General features: G+C 38.3%; 1 protein-coding gene across 1 annotated transcript in view; it reads left to right on the top strand.

Moving 5' to 3' along the window:
- The window catches only part of TAOK1 (TAO kinase 1), a 156,704-nt gene that overhangs the window by 62,330 nt on the left and 70,806 nt on the right, over positions 1-23,568 (top strand). Inside the window, exons 3-7 of the mRNA XM_053570912.1 lie at positions 3,818-3,889; positions 15,440-15,541; positions 17,557-17,602; positions 18,252-18,348; positions 20,830-20,943. Coding sequence (XP_053426887.1) covers positions 3,818-3,889; positions 15,440-15,541; positions 17,557-17,602; positions 18,252-18,348; positions 20,830-20,943 — 431 coding nt within the window. The remainder of the gene's footprint in view (positions 1-3,817; positions 3,890-15,439; positions 15,542-17,556; positions 17,603-18,251; positions 18,349-20,829; positions 20,944-23,568) is intronic.

The following is a 23,568-nucleotide window of genomic DNA, read 5'->3' as shown; positions in this document are numbered from 1 at the left end:
AGCTGCTTGAGCCATAGGCACCAAGCCTTTCTTTCTTTTTTGAGACAGAATTTCACTCTGTTATCCTGGGTAGACTGTCATGGCATCATAGCTCACAGCAACTTTAAACTCTCTTTCCTCAGCAGCTGGGACTACAGGTGCCACCACAATACGTGGCTAGTTTTCTGTTTTTAGTATAGATAGGTCTCACTCTTGCTTAGGCTTGTCTCGAACTCCTGAGCTCAGTTGATCTACCTGCCTTGCCTTCCCAGAGTGCTAGGATTTACAGGCATGAGCCACCATGCCCGGCTTCAATGATAAATTTCTTAAATTTGCCAATTCTACTGTTATTATTCAAAAGAATGTTGATATTCTCAGGAGATAATACGAAGGAGTGTTTCAGGACCAAGTATCAGAGTATCTACTCTCAAATGGCTCTTCAATAATATATAATAATAATAATTATAATGATAACAAAATATGTTTGGATCAACAGATTCAAAGCAACTGTGGCAAAATGTTAACCAAATATTCATTTATAGAAGGGGCCAAGAAACTACTGTCCTCGGGCCAAGTCTAAACTGTGATGTTTTTTACTCAGCTCCCAAACTAAGAATGATTTTTATATTAAAGAAAAAGGGGGAATAAAAAATGAAAAATGAAAGAAAAAAGGACAACCATATGCCACAGTGATTGTATGCGGCTCCCAAAGCCTAAAATATTTACAATATTGCCCTTGAGAGAAAAAGTTTACTGTCCAGGCATAGTGGCTCGAGGCCAAGAGTTCAAGATCAGCCTGAGTAGGAAGACTCCAACTGTACAAGAAACAGAAAAATTAGTAGGTCGTTGTGGTATGTGTCTCTAGTCTCAACTACTCCAGAAGGCTGAGGCAGGAGGATTGCTTGAGCCCAGGATTTTGAGGTTGCTGTGAGCTATGATGATGCTCCTGCACTGCATTCTGTGCAACAGATTGAGATCCTGTCTCAATATACAAAAACAAACTAAAGTTTGCTGATTTCAGATCTAGAGAAAGGCATAACAAAGTTTTACTTTGCTATATATACCAGCTTAACTGTATATTTTACAGATTTGTATAATTAAGCATAGGGAGGAAGACTTTTTTTTTCAATGCAAATTAGGAGGCTAGGAAACTCAAGTTCAGGTTAGGACAATCCCAGGAACAATTGACTTAAGGTGCCACTGTTCAAAGCAGATGTTTTCTGTTATGTGTTTTGATGTCTGGGAAACATGACTATGTAAATGAGGAAAGTTTGAACGTAATACAGAATTAAATCTTTTGGTGAAATTTCATTTCTAGATCACTAACCTTTGTATTTTGTGATATCAGATAAACCCATGTGGGTGTGTACATTCTTCTGTTACATGTTCTCTCATCCTCCAATGACAAGACTAAATGTGCAGTGTTTGTCTATAGAGTTTGTAGAGTTTCTTTTCATATTTTTTCATGTGATTAAAAATAGCTCTGTAACATCTCTGAATTTTGGTTAATTGGCAGTAGGAATCACTTAAATTTTAAAATATTATAACTGGCCAAGTGCGGTGGCTTACGCCTGTAATCCTAGCACTTTGAGAGACCAAGGGAGGAGTATTGCTTGAGCTCAAGTGTTGGAGACCAACTTGAGCAACAGCAAGGCCCCTTCTCTAAAAAAACAGAAACATTAACCGGGCGTGGTGGTTAAGTAGTCCCTGCTACTTGGGAGACTGAGCCAGGAGGATCACTTGAGCCTAGGAATGTGGGGTTGCAGTGAGCTGTGATGACATCATTGCACTCTAGCCTGGGTGGCAGAGTGAGACTCTGTCTAAAAATATATATATTCAGTATAACTGAATAAGCTAGCATGATTATCTCATTAGGCAAGCTAATAAGGACTGGTATCATAGGAAGTATTTGAAATCAAACTAGAAAGTTGGATGTTCAAAGGATCATTATCTCTCAATTGCCAGGAAGATAAACATACTCTTACTTTCCCATACCTTAAATAGAACCAATATGAGGTAGGCCACAGGATAAGTAAATAAAAAAGCCAAAGAGAACACTGGCTTGGGAATCAGATAGCTTGCTAACACATGTGGCAGACCGTGTATGATCACAACAAAGTTAGTAATTTATTTTGTAACAAAGTATTTTTGTTCGTTTTTTGAAATAGGATGTGATATTTACCTCTTATTTCCTAATGTAAGATTTTACTAATTTGTGTTCTTTGCAGAGGTTTGCAAGTATTATATTTTCAATAGTTATAGCAAATTGTTTGGTATTGGGTATAATGGATCAAAATATTTGCAGGATCTGTATGCTAAAAACTATAAAACACCAATAAAAGGAATAAAAAAAAAATGGCTCGGCGCCTGTGGCTCAAGCAGCTAAGGCGCCAGCCACATACACCTGAGCTGGTTGGTTCGAATCCAGCCTGGGCCTGCCAAACAACAATGATGGCTACAACCAAAAAATAGCCAGGCGTTGTGGCGGGCGCCTATAGTCCCAGCTACTTGGGAGGCGAAGGCAGGGGAATCGCTTGAGCCCAGGAGCTGGAGGTTGCTGTGAGCTGTGATGCCATAGCACTCTACCTAGGGCAACAGCTTAAGGCTCTGTCTCAAAAAAAAAAAAAAAGGAATTAAAAAAAACATAACTAAGTGACGAGATATGCCAACATTGAACTCACACTATATAATTTTACATATTTTATTCAAAATACTATGATATTGGTAAAAAGAATGATACGTAAATCAAATAAAATAGAATACAGACATACCCACCCAAATATAGTCAGTTTGATTTTTGACAAAGGCACAAAGATAATTCATTGGAGAAAGGCAAGTCTTTTTTACAAATGGTGCCAGAGCAACTGGACATCCATTATATATGAAAATTAATTTTCTGTATGCTATGTGTCGAAAAACCAGACAACACTTTGAGTGGGTGACAGAAATTAGTAACACCAATGAGGAACAGAGAGACATTGTATATCTCAGGTAAGTGTATGATACTGTGAAAAAGACACAATGTCACTTTTGCAGCATTTTGGCCAGGGATTACATGCATAACCTGAATGTAATTGTGCAGAAACATTAAATGACACAAATTTAGGAAAATTACATAAAGTACAATTGCATATTTTAAAAAATGCCAAAGTCATAAATAAGAGGGGGGAAGAATCATTTTGGATTAGAAGAAACTAGCAAGACATAATGACTAAGAGTTGGTGCTCATAGCTCAGTGGTTAGGGCACTGGCCACATACACCAGGGCTGGTAGGTTCGAACCCAGCCCAGGGCTGCCAAATAACAATGACAACTACAACAAAAAAATAGCCAGGTGTTGTGATGGGCACCCGTAATCCCAGCTACTTGGAAGGCTGAGGCAAGAGAATTGCTTAAGCCCAAGACTTTGAGGTTGCTGTGAGCTGTGACGCCATGGCACTCTAGACAGGGCGACAGCTTGAGACTTGGTCTCAAAAAAGAAAGAAAGAAAGAAAAGAAAATTGTCCATTTCACTGAGATTTCAAAATTTATTAGCATAGACTTATAACAATTAGTCTTATTTTGTCTCTTTATTAATAGTGCTGCTCAAATTTTTACGTATTTCCTCTCAAGATTACTCATGGATAAACTAGCTTTATTTTTCTTTCCAAGGTACCAGCGCCAGGATAATTTTATATGTACTGCTACATAGTGTTATTATTTTTTAAAATATTCTTTAAAAACACTTTTGGTGTTCTTTTTGACATGGTAACTTGCATGTGCTTTTACTTTTCAAAGAAATAATTGCCTGGATTTACTCTGTTAATTTTTACAAAGGTCTTTTCTTTGTTCTTTCATAGGCACGAGATGTGCGTACCAATGAAGTGGTGGCCATCAAGAAAATGTCTTATAGTGGAAAGCAATCTACTGAGGTAAGTTAAATATATAGTCTTTTTTTCTTGTACAGTATTTATCTTAGAATAAATATTTTAATTCTTATTAGCATATTAGGGAAAGATATACTGTTTTCGATTATGTAGGGAGGGTGGGAATTTTCAAAAGTGTAAGATACCTAAAGAAAAGTATATAAATCTTAAGTGCGTATTTCAATAAATTTTCCTTCACAAACTGATATACCCGTTTAACTAGTATCTAGAGGCACAAACAGAACATTCCTGGCATCCCCCAACTTGCCCCTTGTAATTTTTAAAACTCCAGTTTTACATATTATTCTCTTTATTTTGGAAGGATTAACGACTTCTAAAAAATTAAAGTAGAATAAGATATACTTGACAGTAAATTATATTTGATATGATCTTCTTTTAACATGGTTTAGAATTTGTTCAATGAGGCTGGGTGTGGTAGTTCACGCCTGTAATCCTAACACTCTGAGAGGCCAAAAGTGGAGAATTGCTTTAGGCCAAGAGTTTGAGAGTAGCCTGAGCAAGAGCAAGACCCCAGCTCTACAAAAGATAGAAAACTTAGCCAGGCTTGGTGGTGCACACCTGTAGTCCTAGCTACTCCAGAAAGCGAGGCAAGAGGGATTAGAGGATTGCTTGAGTCCAGTGTTTGAGGTTGCAGTGAACTGTGATGATACAAATGCACTATGACCTAGGTGACAGAGTGAGACCCTATCTCAAAAGAAAATAGCAACTAAAGAAATTATTTAATGGCTGTTTTATTAAACAAAACTTTAGTCCACAGACAGTATATTTAGTCTGGCAATGTATACCAATCTGAAAAACCTAAAAATGAATTTTTTTTTTTTTTTTTTTTGATATAGTCTCTGTGACTTGGGCTGGAGTGACGTGGCATCAGCCTAGTTCATGGCAATCTCAAGCTCCTGGGTTCAAGTGACCAAGCCAAAATGAAATTATTATTACTACATTGAATGTACTTCAGTTCATTAATGTTCTTATTAGTTCGTTTAGAGCAGGGGTCCTCAAACTTTTTAAACAGGGGGCCAGTTCACTGTCCCTCAGACCATTGGAGGGCCGGACTATAGTTTAAAAAAAAAAAACTATGAACAAATTCCTATGCACACTGCACATATCTTATTTTGAGATAAAAAAACAAAACGGGAACAAATACAATATTTAAAATGAAGAACAAGTAAAGTTAAATCAACAAACTTACCAGTATTTCAATGGGAACTATGGGCCTGCTTTTGGCTAATGAGATGGTCAATGTCTGGTTCCATATTTGTCACTCCTAGTCGTAACAAGTGTGCATCAGTTAGTCTAGATCTGGTTGGAGATTTCACATGTTTCATTCTGGAAAAAGTCTGTTCACAGACATAAGTGCTGCCAAAGATGGTTGCCATTTTGAGTGCTTGGTTCCTGAGATTAGGATATGCCTCAGAGGGGAGAGATGCATAGAAATTAGGAAGGCTGCTTGACTTGAATGCATCTTTCACAGAGTCACGATTCTGCAGTTTAGCCAGTTCCATTTGGTAAATTGTATTCACGTTTTCAATGTCAGTAGAAAATGGGTTACAGAAAAGCTGTATTGGTGGAAGTCCACTTTTACCTCAGGCTCACACTGGTGCAGTGTGGTAATCTGCATGATTACAGAGCTGATTCCTCCACCACCTTTCCAGTATGCACTACCCTGTGCAAACCACACTGCGATCTGTGAACTCACACAGGAATCTGATCTCATGGGTCTTCTCACTGCAGGAAAAAAGAAGGCACATATGCCTTTTTTCTTCCAAATCTAATGCGAGTTCAGCCATACAAGCATATGGCTGAACTCACACTGCTCAGAGATCACAACAGTGTGAACCAGAGCTTACACAGCACCCAACATACAACATCATACACAACTGAATAGCAATCAGAATATAAATGCACTTACTGTCAATTAAATTGGGTTTCCTACTCCTTGGCTGTCTGCAGAGCTGAACTAAGTTCCCATGGGGCCCTAGGTAGATTATCAGTTTGGGGCCTCCATGCGATAACACTGACCACTGACCATTTGCATTAACACTGAGCACTTAAAATTATTACCACCGAGCACTGACTATTTGCATTACCTCTGAGCGCTGACAGTTTGCGTTAGCACTGAGTGCTGACTATTTGCGTTATCACTGTGATGCAACCCCCCTAGAAACCAACCCCAAACAACTAACCGACTTTTAAAAAAAAGGCTCTCCGGGCAGCACCTGTGGCTCAGTTGATAGGGCGCCGGCCCCATATACCGAGGGTGGTGGGTTCGAACCCAGGCCCTGTTAAACTGCAACAAAAAAATAGCTGTGCGTTGTGGCAGGCACCTGTAGTCCCAGCTGCTCGGGAGGCTGAGGCAAGAGAATCGCCTAAGCCCAGGAGTTGGAGGTTGCTGTCAGCTGTGACCCCACAGCACTCTACCAAGGGTGATGAAGTAAGACTCTGTCTCTATTAAAAAAAAAAAAAAAAAAGGCTTTCCTAACTTCAAAGAGAAAAGGCACTCCCTATCTGCAAAAAAAAAAAAAGACTTCCTAACTTCAGGGAAAAAAGGCCCCCCTTAACCGCAAAAAAAGGCCCTACTAACTTCAAAATAAAAAAAAAAATAGACCTCCTAACTTCAAAAAAAATAAATCCTAACTTATTCTTACCACGGTCCTCAGGCAGCAGCAGGCTCTGCACAGGCAATCTGGTCACTAGTTCAGTCACACCCAAAACTGAGAGGAGACAGAGAAAAGAAGGGGAGTCGGAGAGTGCGGCGCACATTCCACACATGCGCACTGTGTCCCGGGATGAGTTGGCTGCTGAGCAGGACAGGCAGCTGCGACAAAAACACCAAAAACACCCGCGGGCCAGAGAGACAGGATTTTTCTCTATCGCCCAGGCTGTAGTACAGTGGTGTGATCAAAGCTCACTGCAGTATCCAAGTCCTGGGTTTAAGGATCCTCCTGACTCACCGTCCCAAGTATCTGGGATTACCAGCATTTGCCACCACACCCAGGTCATTTTTTCTATTTATTATGGAGATGGGGTCTTGCTCTTGCTCAGGCTGGTCTTGAACTCCTGACCTCAAGCAGACCTCTCACCTTGGCCTCCTAGAAAGCTAGTATTATAGGCATAAGCCACTGTGCCTGGGCCTGGCCTACATTATAAATCTAAAATTCTCTCTTTAGTTTTTAAAAAATTTGTATTATTTTTAATTATGTTAAAATACACATAAAATTTACCATCTTAACATTTTGTTTCCTTTTTTTTTTTCTTTCGGAGGCAGTCTTGGCTCTGTTGCTCTGGCTAGAGTGCAGTAGCATCTTGATAGCTCACTATAATCTCAAACCCCTGGGCTCAAGTGAGCCTCCTGAGTAGGTGGGACTACAGGAATGCAACACTGCACCCTGCTACTTTTAATCTGTTTTTAATAGAGATGGGGTTCTTACTATTGCTCAGGGTGATTTTTTTTTTTTTTTTTTTTTTTTTCTAGACAGAGTCTCACTATGTTGCCCTTGGTAGAGTACCATCGTGTTGCAGCTCACAGCAAACTCAAACTCTTGGGCTTAAGTGATTCTCTTGCCTTAGCCTCTCAAGTAGCTAGGACAACAGGTGCCCTCCACAACGCCCAGCTATTTTTTTTGTTGTAGTTGTCATTGTTGTTTAGCAGGCCTGGGCCAGGTTCGAACCCTCTAGCCCCTGTGTATGTGGCCGGCACCCTAACCCCTGAGCTATGGGTGCCGAGCCTGCTCAGAGTGATCTTGAACTCCTGACTTGAAACGTTCCTTCTACCTCAGCCTCCCAGAATGCTAGGATTACAGGCATGAGCCACCCCACCTGGCCCATCTTAACTGTTTTTAGGTGTATGATTCTGTGGAATTAAGTACATTTACATTGTTATGCAACCAGTAACTACCATCCATCACCAGAATTCTTTTTATCTTGCAAAACTGAAGCTGGTACCCATTAAACAACAATTCCCCAGCCCCTAGCAACCATCAGTCTACTTTCTGTCTATAATTTGATTACTATAGATTTGTCATATAAGTAGAATAATTCAGTTTTTATTTTTTTGTGACTGGCTTATATCATATACTATCCTCAAAATCCATCTGTGTTACCTCATGTATCAAAATTATTTTCCTTTTTAAGCCTGAAAAATATCCCACATGTGTCTGTATGTATATGTACATATCTACATAGGACACACAAACTCCAAGTTTATATATGCACCATCTAATTGACACTTGGGTTGCTTCTACCCCTTGGGTTTTGTAAATAATGCTGGGAAATGGCTTGGTGCCCATAGCTCAGCGGCTAGGGTGCTGGCCAAATATACCAGGGCTAGTGGGTCTGAACCTGGCCCGGGCCTGACAAACAACAATGACAACTACAAAAAAAAAATAGCTGGGCGTTGTGGCGGGTCCCTGTAGCTGGGACTACAGGCTGAGGCAAGAGAATCGCTTAAGCCCAAGAGTTTGAGTTTGCTGTGAGCTGTGATACTACAGCACTCTACCTAGGATGACATAGTGAGACTGTCAAAAAAAAAAAAATAATGCTGGGAAATACTTGACTGTACAAATATTTCTTCAAGTTGATGCTGCAGTAGAGTTGCTGTATCAGTTTTAAATATTTTGTTTTCGTACTTTTTTTGGAATCTTTATTTCATGGTAAATCTTAACTTTTGTGATTATCATATTATGGGTATGATAATACTATTATGATCATATCATTGTTTCATCATTTTGGCATCAAAAAAATGCTAACATTTCTTACAAGTTTATTTTAATTTTTTTTTACTTCAGAATAGTTTATTTTAATTTTATTAATCATTCTCTCTAAGACAGCGTTAGGGCTAGCTTTTTTTTTTTTTTTTTTTTGAGACAGAGTCTCACTATGTCGCCCTTGATAAGAGTGCCATGCATGGCATTACTGCTCACAGCAACCTCAACCTCTTGGGCTTAAGCAACTCTGTTGCCCCAGCCTTCCCAGCAGCAGGGATTACAGGTGCCTGCCACAAGGCCTGGCCATTTTTATTGTTGTTGTTATAGTTATCATTGTTGTTTCAGCACAGTGGTTCTCAACCTTCCTAATGCCATGCCCCCTTAATACAGTTCCTTGTGTTGTGGTGACCCCCAACCATAAAATTATTTTCGTTGCTACTTCATAACTGTAATTTTGCTACTGTTATGAATCATAGTGTAAATATCTGATATGCAGGATGGTCTTAGGTGACCCTTATGAAAGGGTCGTTTGACCCCCAAAGGGGTTGTGACCCACAGGTTGAGAACTACTGTTTTAGCAGGCCCAGGCCAGGTTCGAACCCACCAGCACCGGTGCATGTGACCAGCGCCCTAATCACTGAACTACGGGTGCTGAGCCAGTGCTAGCTTTTGTAGGCTGATTGTTGTACTCTGTTGGAGTCTGATTGTTTAGTCACTTCTAAAGTAAAAACTTCATTTATTTCATCATCTTTTAACATCTAATACTAACATCCTTCATAAAAAGGTTTTTGTGTTCAGGAATAAAAAAAATTTTTTTTGAGATTTTGCCTCCCAGAATATTTAAATTTGAAAGTTAAGGCCCATATAAAAAAATCTAATGAGTTTGGGCTTGGCACCCATTGCTCAATGGCTAGGGTGCTGGCCATATACACTGAGGCTGGTGGGTTCGAATCCGGCCCCAGCCAGCTAAACAGCAACGACAATTGCAACAAAAAAGTAACTGGGTGTTGTGGTGGGTGCCTGTAGTCCCAGCTGCTTGGGAGGCTGAGGCAACAGAATCCCTTAAGCCTAAGAGTTTGAGGTTGCTGTAAGTTGTGACTCCACGGCACCCTACAGAGGGTGACATAGTGAGACTCTTGTCTCAAAAACAAAAAAAAATTTACTGAATTTGGCGTTTTCTAATATATCTTATGCATTTTACATAAAAACTGTGAACATATTTTGTGTTCCATTGGGGTCTTGTGACACAACATAGAAGGTGTATGATCTTAAATGTTGTATAAAACATTTCTTCAAGTTTTCTATTACAGTGTTTTCCTAAGATGTTAAGAATGTAGTCTAATCAGTGGTAAGAGTTTAAAAAACTAAAACGGGAAAAAAGCAGATTCCTAGTTCCTCCCCACACCTATTTACCTGTAGAGTTTCTAGGTATGGACCCTGGGACCTATATTTTTTGAGTTTCTTCGTTGCTTCTTTAGAGTATATTTATGAATGGCCTAAGTGGTTTAAGTTTGTTGTGGAGTAGCTTAAGGACAAAGATACCTGTTTATTTTTTGATAGCTATTAGTGGGAAAGCACTTAGTAAACTGTGTAGGAAAAGATTTTCATACTGCTTGTTTTTTCTCTACATTTCCTATATAATAATTGCTTACTAACATTTTGGAGTTTGGATTTGGAACTTAAATCTCAAAGGAATTAATTTATTTGAGTTAAAAAGAAAAACAAACCTTAACATTTGATAAAAGAAATAAGCCAAAAACACAATAGGTGAACTTTATGGTATGTAAATTATACATCAATAAAACTGCAAATTAAACCTTTCTTGGTTAGTCTTTTGAAAAAAAAAATCACTAAATATGGTATATAGTTATGTTTGGTACATGGTTGTAAAATTTTAATAAGATTCATAGATGATAAATTTTATCAAGCTAAAATTTGTTCTAAATTTAATCAGTTAATTTTATAAATTATATAATTGAGTTGTGAACTATAGGCATACCTTGCAGATGTTGTGAGTTTGGTTACAGACCACTATAATAAAGTAAATACTGTAATAAAGGGAGTCACAATGTTTTTGTATCTTAGTCCATATAAAATTTATAACATTGTTGCCTATTAAATGGCTAATAAATTAATGGCTAATTAAGGGCTAATTAAATTAAATGGCTAATTAAGTGTCTAATAAATTTCATATCTTAGTTAAAAAGTACTTTTTTTTTTTTTTTTAAGACAGAGTCTCACTGTGTTGCCCTGGGTAAAAGAGTGCTGTGGCATCACAGCTCACAGCAACCTCAAACTCTTGAGCTTAAGCAATTCTCTTGCCTCAGCTTCCCGAGTAGCTGGGACTACAGGTCCCTGCCACAACGCCCAGCTATTTTTTGGTTGTAGTTGTCGTTGTTGTTTGTCAGGTCCGGACTAGATTTGAACCCGCTAGCTCCAGTGTATGTGGCTGGCGCCCTAGCCACTGAGCTACAGGTGCTGAGCCTAAAAAGTACTTTATTGCTAAAAAATGCATACCATCATCTGAGCCTTTAGTGAATCATAATCTTTTTGCTGGTAAAGAGTCTTGCCTTGATGTTCATGGCTACTGACAATGAGCGTGGTGCTTTCTTAAAATAAGACAACAATGAAGTTTGCCCCATTAATTGACTGCCTTTCATAAAAGATTTCTGATAACATTTTTCCCACAGTATGACTTTATTTTACAATTGGAGTTAATCCTCTCAAACCCTGCCACTTTTTCATCAAATAAATTTTTGTAATATTCTAAATCTTTCAACATTGTTCACATTTTCATCAAGAATAAATTTCAGGGTGGCGCCTGTGGCTCAATGAGCAGGGCACCAGCCCCATATACCGAGGGTGGCGGGTTCAAACCCAGCCCCCGCTGAACTGCAACCAAAAAATAGCTGGGCATTGTGGCGGGCGCCTGTAATCCCAGCTGCTCCGGAGGCTGAGGCAGGAGAATCGTAGAAGCCCAAGAGCTAGAGGTTGCTGTGAGTCCTGTGACATCATGGCACTCTACTAAAGGCGGTAAAGTGAGACTCTGTCTCTACAAAAAAAAAAAAAGAAAGAATAAATTTCACCTGCCAGGTGTGTACAGGCATTACATGCCTGTAATGCTAGCACTTGGGAGGGAGGTCGAGGCGAGTGGATTGCCTGAGCCCATGGGTTTGAGACCAGCCCGATCCAGAGTGAGACCTCGTCTCTAAAAATAGTTGGGCATTGTGTCAGGCACCTGCAATCCCAGTTACTCAGGAGACTGACGCAAGAGAATGACTTGAACCCAAGAGTTTGAGATTGCTGTGAGCTATGACACCACAGCACTTTACCGAGGGCAAAAAAGTTAGACTGTCTCAAAAGAAAAAAAGAATTAATTCCAGCTCAAGAAACCATTTTTTTTGCTTATCCATTAGAAGCAGCACCTCATTCATTCATCCATTTATCATGAGATTTGAGCAATTCAGACATGTCTTCAGCGCTCTACATGTATTCTAGTTGTCTTGGTATTTCTGCCACATCTATAGTTACCTCTTCAACTGAACTCTCAAACCCCTGAAAGTTTTCTGTGAGGGTTAAAATCAACTTTTTCCAAACTTTTGTTAGTGTCCATATTTTGGCATCTTCCTATGAATCATGAATATTCTTTTTTTTTTTTTTTTTTTTTTGCAGTTTTTGGCTGGGGCTGGGTTTGAACCTGCCACCTCCGGCATATGGGGCTGGCACTTCTTGGAGCCACAGGCACCACCCGAATCATGAATATTCTTAATGGCTTCTAGAATGGGGCATCCTTTCCAGGAGGTTTTCACTTTACTTTGCCTCAGTTCATCAGAGGAATTGCTATTTATGGCAGCTATAGCCTTTCAAAATGTATTTCTTTTTCTTTCTTTTTTTTTTTGAGACGGAGTCTTACTTTATTGCCCTTGGTAGAGTGCCCTTGTAGTGTTACAGCTCACATCATGGCAACCTCAAACTCTTGGGCTCAAGTAATTCTCTTGTGTCAGCCTCCCAAGTAGCTGGGACTATAGGTACCTGCCACAATACCAGGCTATTTTTACAGATGAGCTCTTACTCTGGCTCAGGCTGGTCTCAAATTCACGAGCTCAGGCAATCCACTCGCCTCGGCCTCCTAGAGTGCTAGGATTACGGGTGTGAGCTACCTCTCCCTCGCCTTCAAAATATATTTCTTAAATAGCAAAACTTGAAAGTCAAAATGAATCCTTGATCCATGGGCTGCAGAGTGGATGTTCTGTTAGCTGTCAGGAAAATAACATTAATCTCTTTGTGTATCTTCATCAGAGCTTTCGACCAGTTGCACTGTCAATGAGCAAGTACATTTTGAACAGAATCTATTTTTCTGAGCAGTAGGTCTTAGTAGGTTTAAAATATTTAGAAAACTGTTCTCTAAACAGATGTGCAGTCATTCAGGCTTTGTAGAGCACAAGCAGAATAGATTTAGCATCATTTGTAAGGGCTCTAGGATTTTTGGAATGGTAAGTGAGCATTGGCTTCGATTTAAAGTCACAGCTGCATTAGGCCCCAATACAAGAATCAGCCTGTCCTTGGAAGCTTAGAAGTCAGGTGTTCTCCTCTCTAGCTATGAAAAATCTTACAACAGAAGACTGTTTTGTCTACATTAAAAATCTCTTATGTAGCATAACTACTTTCACCAATCATCTTAGCTAGATCTTCTAGATAACTGGATACAGCTAACGCATCAGTGCTTGCTGGTTCGCCTTGCTTGCACTTTTATGTTATAGAGTCAGCTTCTTTCCTTAAACCTCTTGAACCAACCTCTGCTAGCTTCCAGCTTTCCCTCTTCAGCTTCCTTACTTCTCTCAATCTTCATAGAATTCAAAAGTTAGGACGTTGCACCGGATTAGGCTTTGGCTGAAGGGCTTGCTGGCTGGTTTAATCTTCTACCTAGGCCACTAAAACTTTCTCTATATCTGCAGTGAGGCTGTTGTGCTTTCTTATCATTCGTGGGTTCACCACGGTAGCACTTTTAGCACATTAACTGCCATGTGAATTGTATTTAACTCATGCCAGTTTTGAGTTGAGAGCCATATGAAGCACATATAACTTATACATCTCTTGACTTTTGGAGCAGTATAGTATGCAGGTAACTCCCCCACCTCCTGTCTTCCTGCTTTACTCCACCTGCCCAGGGGCACCACATGTGCTGGACTGTCTTCTGTCAACATAACTCCTAGTTGCACATTTTGCCTTAAACGTTTGCCTTGTGGCTCTTTGAATGAAATCAAGGGATAGTATGCAGCAACTTGACATTGTTGCACATACTTAGAGGGTATGATTCAGAGGTCACCATCTAGGACCACCCAAGGGTCCACTCTAGACACAACTAAGTATACTTGTAGAATGACAAAAGACTCAATTCTCAGAAACAAATCCAATAAGTATGTCATGAGTGACATAGAATTCACATAGTGTGGCAGTATAAAAATTGATTCTAACATTGTATGAGTTGCATACAACTTGTGCACAGAAAACAATAAAAAAATCAGATTTTTCATTAAATTAGAAGGGTGGTTTGTTTTCGAAGTTTTTATTCTATTTTTAAAATAAAACATGGGGGCGGCACCTGTGGCTCAAAGGGGTAGGGCACCGGCCCCATATGCCGGAGGTGGTGGGTTCAAACCCAGCCCTTGCCAGAAACTGCAAAAAAAAAAAAAAACCATCATGAAAATACCAAGGGAAAATTTTTTTCCCTATTGTGGCAATATGTTAATTTCCTTCAAGAATTTATCTTCTAAACATTCACAGTTTGGGTATTTGGTGCAGGAGGCCTAACTTATGACTTATATTGGCTTTAGACATGCTTTTCTCACTAATTTTTTTTTTTTAGTGACAGAATCCCACTCTGTCATCCTAGAGTTGAGTGCTAGGGTGTCATAGCTCCCAGCAACCTCAAACTTGTGGGCTCAAGTGGTTCTCATGCCTCAGTTTCCTGAGTAGCCGGGATTACAGGCACCTGCCACAACGCCTGGCTAATTTTTTCTATTTTTAGTAGAGACTGGATCTTGATTTTGCTCAGGATGATCTCAAACACCTGAGCTGAAGCTGTCCCACCTGCCTCGGCCTCCCAGAGTGCTAGGATTATAGGTGTGGGCCACCTTCTGGCCTTCCTCATTAATCTTAATCATTTGTAGCATTTGACTTCAAGTGACAAAAGTGTAGCTCTTCTTTCACTTTACCACTTAGAGGCCACCGTTGGGTTATTATTTGGCCTAATTTCAATATTGCTGTGTCTCAGGGAATAGGAAAGCCTGGAGAGAAGTAGAGATCAGCTGGTCAGCGGATCAGTTAGAATACGTACAACATTTATTAGCAGTTTACCATTTTGTATGGGTATAGCTCATGGCTCCCCGAAACTGTTACAGTAGTAATATCAAAGATCACTGATCACAGATCAATCACTATAACAGACATAATAATAATGAAAAAGTTTAAAGTAGATAGAATTGCCAAAGTGTGACACAGAGAGAAAATGAGCACGGGTTATGGGAAAAATGGTATTGATAGTCTTGTCTGCTGAAGGATGGCCATAAACCTTCCAATTGTTTAAAAAAAGGGGGGAGCACTGTCTGTGAAGCATGATAAAGTGAAGCATAATAAACCAAGGTATGCCTACATATGAATATAATTTCTTCTAAATTTTTTATTTTGACATTTCATCTTAACATTATAAATCAAGCAAATTGTATGTTCTTGTTAACCCTTCTTAATCTAGTAATTTTTTTTTTGTATAACTTCCTACAGAAAAGCAGCTATTCATAATTTCCTTCACTTATTCCTTTTTTTCTCCCCACAGAAATGGCAGGATATTATTAAGGAAGTCAAGTTTCTACAAAGAATAAAACATCCCAACAGTATAGAATACAAAGGCTGTTATTTGCGAGAACACACAGCATGGGTTGGTATCTTCCTTCTCCTCCTTATTTTAGTTGGTTTTGGTTTTGGTTTATAGTGAATTAATTTAGAATGTCTTATACTGGCCGTGGACAGGCATGCAAAGACACATGAAATCTTAGTTTATAGTGAAAGAGAAAGAGCAGCATTTCTTAGAACTCTTAGATAATTAGAGATAATAGATCATTTACAAATTTACTACAGATATAGTTTAGAATTCTACTAACCTTCATTTGTATGAAAAAAATGTTTTGACAGTTTTAGTGGTACCATTCCAACTTGTAAAAACAATCCTCTTATTTGAGATTGAAAGTTCGCATGTATCTGTTTGACATAAATGCGTTGTAATCTGTTGAACCAGAAAGATCTTGGTGAAGTTTGAACTGATGAGCCCAGCGTCCGTAGCACAGTGGTTACAACGCCAGCCACATACACCGAAGTTGGTGTGTTTGAACCAAGCTTAGGCCAGCTAAGCAACAATGACAACTGCAACAAAAAAATAGCCAGGCGTTGTGGCTGGCACCTGTAGTCCCAGATACTTGGGAGGCTGAGGCAAGAGAATCTCTTGAGCCCAAGAGTTTGAGGTTGCTGTGAGCTGTGACACCACGGCATTCTACTGAGGGCAACATAGTGAGACTCTGTCTAAAAAAAAAAAAAAAGTAAAAATTAATTTTGCCCTGTTGTTATCAGCAATAGCACCTTATTTTGAATGATAAGCCACAGCTACTTATCATTTTAGTATACTTAACTTAGATTGTAATTTGTAATGTTTTGTATATTTTCTTCAGTTTATTTTGGTGGTGGTAGTGATGATTCCTAAAATGAGGCTATGCTTAAAGAAAAAGCAGTGACATTAGGCAGATTCCTTCTCTATCTCTCAGGTTCATTTGTGAAGCAGGAAAATACTAGGACTTAACCTCATAAGGTTGCAGTGAGGATTAAATTGTTTAATATATATAGGGCACATAGAAGGTGCTCCATGTTTGCTTTAATAGAAGCATTTAAGGCTGGATGTGGTAGCTCACATCTGTAATCCTAGCATTTTGGGAGGCCAAGGCAAGAGATTGCATGGGGCTAGGAGTTTCAACCTGAGCAACATAGCAAGGCTTTGTCTCTACAAAAAATCGAAAAATCAGCAGGTGTGGTGGCACATACCTATAATCCCAGCTACTTGGGAGGCTGAGCTAAGAGGATCACTTGAGCCCAGGAGTTAGAGGTTGTAGTGAGCTATGACCAGGCCATGGCATACTAGCCTGGGTGACAAAGTGAGACCCTATCTTTAAAAAAAAGAAGCATTTAACCTGTGACCTAAGCTTCATACAGTTGTACCACATTAACTAGGGGGAATGGTTCCATAACCACTTACCCCAGGATACCAAAATTCACGGATGCTCATGTCCCTTATATAAAATGATATATTTGCATATAATCTGTGCATATCCTCCCATATTATTTAATTTCTAGATTATTTGTAATACTACAGTGTCAATACTATGTAAATAGTTTTTTTTCTTGTAATACTACAGTGTCAATACTATGTAAATAGTTTTTTTTCTTAATACTAGGTAAATAGTTGTTATATTAGCTTTATTGTATTATTTTTTATTTTTTTCCAAAATATTTTCAAGTCACATTTCATTGACTCCACATATGCAGAACCAGAAATATAAGGGCTGACTGTACCTATAGTTCTGGAGAACACAGTTTTTTGCCTCTTAGCAATAATCAATATTGTTATTACAGATTAATAGTAACACTATATGTACATTTCTTTATAGCTTCAACTAGTAATTATGAAATACACAGCTTATAGAAGCGATCACATGTTGACATTATTAAAGATTAATATATCATTAGCGTAACTTTATGCATTTAGCAAATTGCTGAATACATAACTATATTTCTTAAGGTAGATAGTGACTAGAGTTTGTTTTGTTTTACTATCTCCTAGGTAAATTTATCTCAAATAGAATCTTTATACTATATTTTAATATTTTTATAATTTTTTTCCCCATGTAGCTTGTAATGGAATATTGTTTAGGATCTGCTTCAGATTTACTAGAAGGTAGGTTTTATTTAATTAATAAAGTATTAACAGAATAAAACGGTAATTTAGAGATTCTTTAAATTAATACTAAACAATGTAAAATTTTCCAGAGAGTACAGACCTTAGAATTCTGTAGATACTCAGCATAGTATTTGTTGTCTTTATTAAATATAATAGCATAAAATATGCAATTTTTCTCTCATTGTGATTTTACAAGCATTTTTCTAGATTTCTGTCTTTCTGCTCAAAACAATGGTAAGTGAGAATAAAGGGAAAACTTTTGTTCTACTTTTATATCACCGAATAATTGTTTAAAATTAGTTCATAGGAAAATTGGCTGTGAAATATACTTTAATAGCTGACACAACTATGTACTAGTTATAAAGCATAATAGCTTTATCATCATGGGAAACAAATCTTTTCCTGCTAAATAACAATTTGGTTTTTTTTGAGACTAGTAAGTGCAGTAGTGAGAAGGGGGAAAAGGGTAGAACAAGGAGTTCAATCTGTAACTGACTGAACAATCAAGTGAGATACCTCACTACCTTTGGACTAACCTAAATAACAGTTTTTAAAAATTATTTTCATGTATTAGATATGTATATTTATTTTTTTAAACAAAAATGTTCTATGTAGTAATTATTTTCAAATAAATTCTTACTTTAAGTTCACAAAAAGCCATTACAAGAAGTGGAAATAGCTGCAATTACACATGGTGCTCTCCAGGGATTAGCTTATTTACATTCTCATACCATGATCCACAGGTAAGTGCTTTGGAAATTATCATATATTGACAACCAAATAGCTCATTGCATTTATCAACCATAGAATTTATTAACCCTGAAATTGTTGTTGGTTATAACTAAATAAAATCATATAAACTCTTTATTTTTTTAGATCACCCATATCTTAAAATGAACCTACACTTCATCTGTTTATTTAGGATAATTTTTGTCTTTGTCTGCATGTGCTGCTGGGCTTTCTAAAGTATGTACACATTATGGATTTGTAGTAAAAATTTATTTATAGAATCATTTAATTTGCATACTGGAAAGGGCATTAAGAATTACGTAGTCTTTCTTTTTCATTTTATAAGTAAAGAAACCAGTGTCCTAATTTGTGACTGTAATCTCCCAAAAGTTGCAAAGCCAGATAGATTAGAGCTAGAACTAAACCTAAACCTTTGTTTTCCTTGTAGCTGATAATGCTGGGTTTGTTCCTTTGATTCTATTAAATGGATAAATAAAGCTACTTCAGACTCTATGCTTTTGACTATCAATCTTTAATAATTGTAACTTGGTGGCTCAGTGCCCAAAGCGCATTGAGTAGGGCGCTATCCACATACACTAAGGCTGGCAAGTTCGAGCCCGGCCAGGGCCTGCTACACAACAATGACAACTACAACCAAAAAATACTGGGCGTTGTGGCAGGGGACTGTAGTCCCAGCTACTTGGAAGGCTGAGGCAAGAGAATCGCTTAAGCCCAAGAATTGGAGATTACTGTGAGCTGGAATGCCATGGCACTCTACCAAGGGCAACATAGTGAGACTCTGTCTCAAAATTAAAAAAAAAAAAAAAAAAAAAATCATAATAGTAACTTTGAAATTAACCCATCTTACAATGTATTTTTGGCACTAGCATCTTTTGTGGTTGTCTTAAAAGGGTATTAGCATGTTTTTTGTTTGCATGTATGAACCAGGTAGTACATAGTAAAGACTATAATTGGGTCATTGTGAGTTAATGGGTTATCATTTTTTGATGAGAATGACAAGGTCTTAGAGAAATCTACATGCTAATAAGTTAAGTGACTGGCATTTTTTTTTTTTTTGTGGTTTTTGGCCGGGGCTGGGTTTGAACCCACCACCTCCGGCATATGGGACTGGCGCCCTACTCCTTGAGCCACAGGCGCTGCCCTTGAATGGCATCTTTTGAATCACAACCTAAGGTTTTCTCAACTTGGAAGTGCCTAGCCATTTTAAATTAAATTATCAAATGAAATGAAAATAGATTCATTTATTACATGCATCAAAATACAATAGTAAAAATGAACAAGTACTGGAAAATTTAGTTTTCCTAATTTTTAAACACTTAAGTGTATGTTATACTAGTGCCCATTGGACATACAATCCTACTATATAAATATTTATAATTTTCTTAATTTAGATAGAAAGTAGTTTGCTGCTTCAGGAAAGTGAGATTGAAAGTAAATTTGGTGTCATGGACATATTACATTATCCGTATGTTTCAGTTTTCATTTATATTTAGTTAGAACTATGCTAAAGTTTGGTAATGATCTGAATAATCCTTTTTTTAAAAACCAAGTTTGGAGGATAAAGTTCTTTTTTATTATTATTATTAGTTTTTAAGAGACAGGGTCTCATTTTATCGCCCTCAGTAGAGTGCTGTGGCATCACAGCTCACAGCAACCTCCAACCCCTAGGTTTAGGCAGTTCTCTTGTCTTAGCCTCCTGAGTAGTTGGGACTCTGGGTGCCCACCACAACGCCCAGCTATTTTTTGTTGCAGTTTGGCCGGGGCCAGGTTGGAACCCACCACCCTCGGTATATGGGGCTGGTGCCATACCCACTGAGCCACAGGCACCACCTGCTTTTCTTTTTTTTTAAACGTTATGATACTCAGGAGTCCTACACATTGTGAAGGGACTGTTTGCTAATTAAATTCTATTTTTAAAAACAGAAACTCAGGGTGGCACCTGTGGTTCAGTGGGTGGGGCGCCGGCCTCATATTCTGAGGGTGGTGGGTTCGAACCTGGCCCCAGCCAGCTAAAACAGCAATGAGAATTGCAACAAAACATTGCTGGACGTTATGGCAGACGCATATAGTCCCAGCTACTCGGGAGGCTGAGACAAGACAATCGCTTAAGCCAGCCTAAGAGTTGGAGGTTGCTGTGAGCTGTGAGCTGTGAGCTGTGACGCCATGACATCCTACTGAGGGTGACAAAGTCAGACTCTGTCTCTAAATAATAACAATAATAATAATAATAATAATAATACATATAAGCTATATGCTGCAATTACCTGATTTTCTTTTAGAAATTTGTTACTATATGTTTATTTGAGTTCTGTTTTTCATTTTATTTGAATCTTAATTCTTTTATCCCAATTTTGAGATTGTCCCGTACTTAAATTATTTTAATTTTTTTTTCCATCTTAGGAATTCTTGATTTTTCTCATTAACACAATCTAATGAAGGAAAAATAAATAATTTTCTGTGTTCCTTAAATTCAGAGATATCAAAGCAGGAAATATCCTTCTGACAGAACCGGGCCAGGTGAAACTTGCTGACTTTGGATCTGCTTCCATGGCATCTCCTGCCAATTCCTTTGTGGGAACACCATATTGGTAAGAATTATCCTATCTGGTATTGATCCTCATAAATGAAATAAGCAATGTGTGGTTATACTTTTTTATAGATACATATGGATATATATACACTTCATAGGTATACACACACACATACTTTTTAAAGTCTTTTTCATGGAAATATCATGCTGTTTTGGACATTTTTGACTTTCAGCATTATAATTAAATGCTTTTAATTACAGTTTTAAATTAGAGATGTATAGTGCTGCCCTTGCATCACCTTATTTTTTTCTTTCTCCTGCCCAAATTTGCTTTCCTATTACTATCTGCATCATATATTGGGTGTGAAAATGAAAAAATTAATAAATTTCAAGTAGAGGAGGAGATAGACATGCCAGTGGTAATTTGTTTCTTTTCTTTAGATTATATTTACAATATCACTGATCTTCAGACTAAGAATACTTAAAGACTGGGTAGCTAATTTGTTCAAACATATATAAAAGTAGACAAAAATATGATGAAGCCTATATAACCATCACCAAGTACAACGACAGAACCGGGCCTTCCTGTCCTATATACTCTCTTTTCTTCCGCCCAACCCCAGATATTTAAAGCAAATCCTGGATATCTAATATCATCTTTAAATAATTTAATATGTATGTGTCAGCAAGATTAAAGGGAGTAATTTTTCAGATATTTAACTTCTGTATGTATCCTTTCTATTAATATATATGCTGAGAGTGGTATCGTACGTTAGGTCCGCTGCATCTTCTTTCCCACTTGTCTTTCAAATTTCCCTTTTCCTGCTTACAAAAGGAAGCTCTCTCTTACCTTCAATATTACAGTGGTACTTAGTTCTTAAATGTTAAAGCCTCGGAGGGACATCAGAAAGACATTTTAGGAGTATATAGCATTTATGAGAAATATTAGAGGGTCAGGGCACAAGCTCATCATTGCCTTTCTAGTCATCTCTTCTCCCTTCCTTTTACTCCTCTCTTTTTCTTTCTCCTCCAAGACTCTTCCTCCTTTTCTTTTTATTTTTCTAGTGTTAGAATTCAGAACTGAGATGGTTGTCATGGACATGTTTACATTGAACAATGAAGTCCAACTTTTTTCTGACAGAAAGCAAATCTGATTTGTTTGATATGACCATGAAGACTGGCTTTGCTAATTAGGTTATATGGCAGTGATTTTACTAAATTGAATGAACTAATTCTGTATCTCAAGGTTTTAAATATCTTTAAAGCACTTGTATAGTACAGTATATTCTATATATTATATCATATGCACATTTTTTTTTTGTTTTGGAAACAGGGTCTTGCTCTGTTTACCTAGGGTGGGTGCAATGACACGGTTGTATAACCTTGAATTTCTGGCCTCAATGAATCCTCTCACCTCAGGCTTTTGTGTGACTGTTGCTATAGATGCACTTCACCATGCCCAGCTAATTTTTTATTTATTTATTTTCTGTAGAGATGGGACTCTCATTGTGTAGCCCAGGGTGACCTTGACCTCTTAGCCTCAAATGAGCCTCCTCCCTTGCCCTACCAAAGTGCTGGGATTATAGGCATAATCCATCACACCCAGCCTTTTGCAGCTATTAAATTTATAGAATGTAGATATGAACCCCCAAATGCACAAAGGATGTATAGTTTTTATAAATTCTGGGAGGTAAATGTTTAAAAAAACCTTAAAAACGACTGCACTAGACAACCAAAAAAAAAATTATTTTTTGAGACAGTCTCACTGTGTTTGCCCTCAGTAGAGTGCTGTGGCATTATAGCTCACAGCAACCTCAAACTCTTAGGCTTAAACGATTCTCTTGCCCTCAGCCTCCCAAGGAGCTGGGATTACAGACACCCACCACAACGCCTGGCTATTTTGTTGTTGTAGTTGTCATTGCTTTTTGACGGTCCTAGGCTGGGTTTGAACCCACCACCTCCAGTGTATGTGGCTGGCGCCCTAGCCACTGAGCTATAGGCGCCGAGCCAGACAATCAAAAATTTTTTGTGTAAAACCCTGGTCTATATAAATTCCTTTTTCCTCTACAAAGAAGGGTTCTCTAAGGCAATAATACAGTTTTTTTTATTTTGAGACGGAGTCTCACTATGTTTCCCTTGGTAGAGTGCTGTGGCATCACAGCTCATAGCAACCTCAAACTCTTAGGCTTAAGCGATTCTCTTGCCTCAGCCTCCCAAGTAGTTGAGACTACAGGCACCCACCACAAAGCCTGGCTATGTTTTTTGCAGTTGTCATTGTTGTTTAGCTGGCCCGCGCCAGGTTTGAATCTGCCAGCCTCGGTGTATGTGGCTGGCGCCATAACCCATGCTACGGGTGCCGAACCAAATAATACTTCTTAATGATTCTCCTCTTTAGCAATTGGTGATGAATCTTAGCTGTTATAAAAGCCTTGGAAAGTCCTACAATGAAAAACATAAAAGTGGTCAGATGCGATGGCTCACGCCTATAATCCTTGCATTCTGAGAGGCCAAGGTGGAAGGATCCTTTGAGCTCAAGAGAGGGAGAAAGCTGGAACAAGGGAGAGACCCCAGCTTTACTAAAAACAGAAAAAATTAGCTGGGCACAGTGTCGCATGCCTGTTGTCCCAGGTACTTGGGAGGGTGAGGCGTTAGGATTGCTTAACCCAGGAGTTTGAGGTTGTGA

This window comes from Nycticebus coucang, chromosome 18 (genome assembly GCF_027406575.1).
Source record: "Nycticebus coucang isolate mNycCou1 chromosome 18, mNycCou1.pri, whole genome shotgun sequence".
NCBI classification, from domain to species: Eukaryota; Metazoa; Chordata; class Mammalia; order Primates; family Lorisidae; genus Nycticebus; species Nycticebus coucang.
The sequence above is the reverse complement of the archived record's forward strand: the minus strand, read 5'-3'. Positions and strand labels throughout refer to the sequence as shown.